This window comes from Phallusia mammillata, chromosome 3 (genome assembly GCF_965637545.1).
Source record: "Phallusia mammillata chromosome 3, kaPhaMamm4.hap1.1, whole genome shotgun sequence".
In the NCBI taxonomy this organism is placed as follows: Eukaryota; Metazoa; Chordata; class Ascidiacea; order Phlebobranchia; family Ascidiidae; genus Phallusia; species Phallusia mammillata.
Window position 1 is genome coordinate 8,323,353 of NC_137254.1, and position 5,959 is coordinate 8,329,311.

The 5,959-nt window shown below is 36.5% G+C and overlaps 1 protein-coding gene across 1 annotated transcript; it reads right to left on the reverse strand.

The window, feature by feature from the left end:
* Positions 1 to 2,731: 2,731 nt before the first annotated feature.
* LOC145220084 (uncharacterized) lies at positions 2,732 to 5,714 on the reverse strand. Its single transcript, XM_080087377.1, has 13 exons — positions 5,657 to 5,714; positions 5,212 to 5,327; positions 4,965 to 5,091; positions 4,807 to 4,898; positions 4,589 to 4,751; positions 4,264 to 4,418; positions 4,136 to 4,212; positions 3,965 to 4,070; positions 3,556 to 3,905; positions 3,371 to 3,456; positions 3,118 to 3,295; positions 2,934 to 3,022; positions 2,732 to 2,855 (listed from the first exon to the last, which is right to left on the reverse strand). Exons 3-13 carry the CDS (start codon positions 5,077 to 5,079, stop codon positions 2,752 to 2,754), a joined length of 1,515 nt encoding a protein of 504 aa, XP_079943503.1. The 5' UTR covers positions 5,080 to 5,091; positions 5,212 to 5,327; positions 5,657 to 5,714; the 3' UTR covers positions 2,732 to 2,751.
* Positions 5,715 to 5,959: the final 245 nt, after the last annotated feature.

The following is a 5,959-nucleotide window of genomic DNA, read 5'->3' on the forward strand; positions in this document are numbered from 1 at the left end:
GGCAGATATCAACGGTTGATAAACAATCCAATTTAATGCGATGGTCTATGTAACAAAGCACAAATCAAACACTAATGATGCAGGCAATATATTCGACACAGAACAAAATTCGTTAAAATGTCCGAGATTACTAAAAATCAAATATGAAGTAATCGTGTAACCAACAAATGAATGAAGTGCCATCTATCTGTCTTAGAGGATACTTGGATGTCGTTTATATAACTATTTAATTAATCCGTAAAAGTATCACATGGGTCTTGATCATGAGACCTTATAGGTCGAAACAGTGTGCACTGTTTGGTTCCCAAGGAGTTGATTGGCCATTGTTAGCTAGTTTACTCTGTGGTTAATGCCCAATTGCATCCAACAGAAAAGGTGAAGCATGGATTTTAGTTTGTTACTCCCAACAAACTGGAGTGCCATTGGATGGCTGCACTAGTCAACACGACATATCTTTCTTCACCAGTGACACTGTTGAGTAGAACAGTCTGTCTGCACAGCTTACCATCTATTGCGGTGGTTCCCAACCGGTGGGTACGCTACGGCATTCCTGGCGAACACCTTTAAGTATAGTATTTATTGCGAATGTTTGACACCAATCGGCTGTTCTGACAACAATTTGACATAAACATTTTCTGGACATAACCTTCGCACAGCGCGTCTACTCATATTTTCCGCTAGGTGCGACAAAGAATGACCAAAGCCTTAATGAAGATCCAGCTAATCCTGGATTGGGAGCTGCAAAATTTGACCGGCCCGTTTTTCCATGAATGCACTATTATGCTTATTTGAGGCCGGGCCTAATTCTAACGTAAAACAATAGGATGTGTGTAAAATATTCCATGTACTGGCGCATATTCTATCTAAAATACAGTAGATTTGAATGGTTTAGTGAACAACGTTAACTTAATATAGTTTTACCGTTTTTATGTTTACTCTGCGTAATACATATTGTTTTCACACTGAAACAAGCAATTTTTTCAGCCCAAGCAAACCTTTTAATGAACACCAAGCCAGTAAAATTACTCTTTACTGTGAGTTAACATGTGGGTTTTCAAACTTTCACTTTGTGTAAATCTTTTATCACAAGTAACACATGTACGTTCCACACTTTTTGTAGGTTACCAAAACAGTTTTATTCTTACCTTAGTTTGCCTCATTCAAATAGAATCCAACGATTAAACACGATAATTACAGATACAAAACACACAGCAATATAGCCATACCACGAGATGGGCGACATCTCACGTAAGCTCGATTCCAAAACTTAAACACATAAATCATAATCGTTACAGAGCTCCCTCCCAATTAGGTTTGCGACCCGCAAACTACAAAACAGACTCGGCAACAACACAGGCACAAATGAACGACAAGAACGAAAAGGGCACAATACCAAGACATTTGCACTCCCGTTAACCATAATCGTAATCGCCCAATTGCCCGGGAGGGCGGACACAACGACTACGCCCTGTATACTGCGCAGGCTGCTCAATAGACTGTGGAGCACCAACGATATCTTCCATTTCGGGTTAATCATCTGCCAGCGTCATATCTTCCTGCGACAACTCCTTACCTTCAGTGCCTGTTTCCTGATGGTCACGCAAATGGAATGGTTTAGTTTGTCAAAGCTGACGGCGACCCCAACCGCGTGACTGAATCCGATAGGTTGAGTCACTCAACAACTTAATGACTTTGAAAAGTCCAACCCAGGGCTTTCAAAACTTCTTACGAGACACTTTCGGCATCACCGGTTCGTGAAAATAGACGAGGTCGCCCACACGGAAAGGGGAACCATGAATTCGCTTACCGTACAATGTTTTTTGCCGTTTTTGCTGGATCCAACCATGGTCATGCGTGATTTTAAATGCAGTCCAGAGTTCTGCTTGAATTTTCTCAGCGTAAGTTCCAGGTGTCAAGCGGCAATTTGGAAACAATCTCATTTGCCATGGTTTCAGCACATTAATCTTGCATGGCCATTTCATACTTAGTGAAGTAGTCCAGCATTTGGATATCCTACTCTACTGGGAACCATGGGTGTTCGACGTGCTTTCTGGGGCGATTTTCTGGATTGAAAAACCGTACGCGACCGACAAAAGGCGACTACTGCATCCTTAGGCCCCGGCCAATAATATCCTTGTCTAATTCGATTTTTTTTATTAAATACTATTTTATTTTTGTGGTTAACAACTACAAATATAGCTTGATTAAACACAAAACCGACTTTTCCTAAGGATAAATACCTAAAACACCCCAGAATTCGACTTAATCCATCATAAAACCTGGGAGGACAGGATTCAAATTTTGCTTATTTAATCCAAGATTAAAATTTAATCTCGGTTGGTAAATACCACTTTCAGGGATTATCCCATCATTAATATAGGTTTAATCCAACTTGCTGAATTCGACCCTAAAACGTTTCATTCTAGGTATCTCAAATAAAATACATATTTTTGTGGTTACATGGATTTTATTGTCTTGTATTTGTGATTACAATGCATCTACAAATGAAGCACGTGACCGCTACAAGAGTCAAAATGATTTCAAAAAGATTATCGGACATATATCAACAAATTAATTGATTAGGTAATCTTGTAATTATTATTACAATATATCTACAAACAAAGATATGAGTTAACAATGAACTCTAGGAGATTATCCAACATATAAGCAGGAATTATTATTTATAACCAAAGTACGCAGTTATTTCACTAAAATCCTTTGAACAAATGCGTTACTTCAATTTGACAAAATTTAGCGATAAAATATCATAATTGTTGAATTCAAATCTCTCTGAGAATGAGCATAATCAACTGGAGTCGTTTCGTGCAACAAGGTGTTTGGCAAACCGTCCCAGTCTGTTTGATACAAAAATGTTTTAAAAAAATGTCAAACAAGTACATAAATGTGTCCAAATCAATATCTTGTATAATTACTTGTAAAATCATTGCAGTCATCATAATATCGAGAATCTGGGTTATTCATTCCTCCAAGACACACGTATTCGCTTCGCCAATCGTTTACCCTACGAAAACAATAAACAATAGCTGTTACAAAGACATTACTCTTATTCTTATCTTAGTATAAATCAATCGGTATATATACATCAGTCTTACTTACTGAACGGCAGGACACATTGCGTAGACGCTCCCAGTTTTTCCATAAGCACGAAACTGAACAAAACCAGTCGGTATAGGTTTTACACTTGGTGGCAGCATCGAGTTAACCACTGAATTGTTTCCTATGGAAAAATGAACTGGTACTGAAAGTACGTCATCATCATAGGTGCAGTCCGGACCTGAAACAACAACCAATTAAAGTTTAAAACAGCCGCATGTATTTTGAGTAATAACCGAACATATGCTATACATACATAAATTGTCAAACTCGGAAATAATTTCCAGTAATTTGGTGGTGACTGCGTTTATCTCTGTGTGGGTAATCAAAACTCCGTTTTTCCTACAGAAACAATTTTGTGTGCTCAATTTCATTACTTTTCAGTTCTTTTAAACGTTTTCATTGACATTTTTTTGCCTTATTTCCGCAATAGTAATTTACCTTGAAACCATTGTGTAACCAAAAAGTGTATTGGATACCGGTTGGTAAATATCCCATTCAAAAGTGTAGGTTATACTGGAAGATGACTTTGTAAAATTTACACTTGGAGTGTCCGATGACTTCCAATCCCACAAAAAAAAATAATAATAAAAAAGTAAACGAAACGAAACGCATATTTGGCGACGAACGCAACCTACCTTTTTATTGATGACATAAAACCAAACATCACACAAGCTCGCATAAGGCAAACCATATCTGCAACCCGCTTCATAATATAAAAAGAAATTGTTGTGAGTGTGGTTTCCGCTATATGTCACTGTTAAATCGGTGTCTGGTCGTCGACCGTACAGCTGTAACAGTAAATGATCAAATTTTAATTTTGAAACATTTTACCGCCATATTCTCATACAACGAATCGGAGGTCGTCCAAACATTGTTCCGTGTTTGTCACAGCGAACAAAACAATGAAGGGGTGTATCTTTCTACTTGATTGCATCACGTTCCCATTTCCGCATCTTTAGTTTCAATATAAAAAGTAAAACTAAAGTCAAAACGAAAATTTATGTACGGTTTGACCTACCCATCATCCACCCCATAATCAACATAGTCATTTGGACAGTTGGCTGCATGGCATCTTTGACCGGCGCTGAATAAAATCTACACAAACACTTTCTTAATCATAAGAACAACAAAACCAATATGACCTACCCTCATTCCGTGTTCGGTTCCAAACAGTCCTTCGTCATAGAGCAAATATGAACTAGGACCATAATCGTAAAAATAGAAATCGGAAATTAAATCTGTAATTTCTTTGGATTTTGCAGCAAGTCGATCCAACATTGAACTCACATTAGGATAAAAAGCTTTAAGTACAAAAAATAATTAACATTGGTATGATCATGAAAAATCAAATCACGAAATTAGGTTTAAAACAACAATCTCATTTCAAACTTCAGCATACTTGCTGATACAACAGTCGTTACGGTATTGATTCGCCGAAATTATACATTTTAACGCATAACTTTTGTCCTACCATTAGTTTGTTTCAATGGGTAATAAATATCGAAAATTCTATGCAAGTTTCCTCCGTAGTATCCCATAAAACTGTTTTCAGTTTGATATTGCAGAAAACTTTGTTCTCTACTGGCCTCCAGTGGTGTTTGATTTAGGACATGACGTAACAGAATGTCTTTTCCCTAAAAATACCACGGTGTAAAATAAACTAAGACCCTAAGTAACTACATAATTTACCTGATATTCAAAATAAGCTTCACTTTTGAAATCTGATTTGGTGCAATTTTCATATGTTCCAAATGTATTTGTGTTCATCCAGTTTTGGTGATCTGCAATTGAACAACATATAGGCTAACAAACAAATTGTCAAAATGTAGGGAAATTCAATTTTTTACTAAAGTTGTTTTGGTTATTAACATTCGTCGTAAGAAACCATGATTGATCATCAGATTCAGGCATAATGTTGTTGACAGTGGCCGCGAGAATCCATCCACCACCAGCAGCTATCATGTCACAGTAAACCTGGAAACAAGAAATGAAAGGTGATTGTCTTTCTAGAAATGTGCAAATATTGCTTAGACATGCAACTTATTTTGCTAACTGTATTTCTCAAAAGCTTTCTACAAAATTCCGTTTAAAAACCTCAAACGATTTGAGTGACGGTTGTATGACGTAGAATCCATCTTTGAACCCAGCGTCTCTCAGTTCAACACATGATCGAGCGGGATTGAGGGAAGTACCAAATGGTGGTTTTGTTGCTACAAATTTAGTGTTAAAAAAGTTTGACTAGTTGTCTGTATATCTGTTGAATTAAAGATAATAATAATAGTTATTATTAAAAACTTCTTATCTTGTGCTGACATGATTTATCAAAGAACTTTATTTAATCAAGCGTAATTGTATATTTGAGAGTCGTTTATTCATGTACATGTTTCTTTGCCAAATTAACATATTCAACAAAAGGTGAAACAAATTCAGTGACTTTAACTGAAGAATGTAGAAAAACATCAAAGTTTGGACCAGAATTCCTCTTAAGAAAACATGCAATCAAACTTCTTTGATTGAAATTTTTTGGTCTTGGACTTACATTCATAAATTTCTTCATTTTGATTCTGAAACAAAAAAAATGAACACAACAGTTTGTTCTAGAGTATATATTTTTGCAAAAATGACACACCTCTGCGTCTATGAAATTGAGGATTCCGAAAAATAGTCCCAAAGCAGCCAGAATACCCACTGCGGAAACCAAAACCACTGTCAAAGTTAACGCTTTTTGTTTCTCAGATGAATTTTTATGACTTTTCTCTCCCGATTGTAAAGACAATTGTCTTTTGGCTGGTTCTATATAATTCACAACTTTGCACAATTATTGCAGGGTATAACAGTTTGA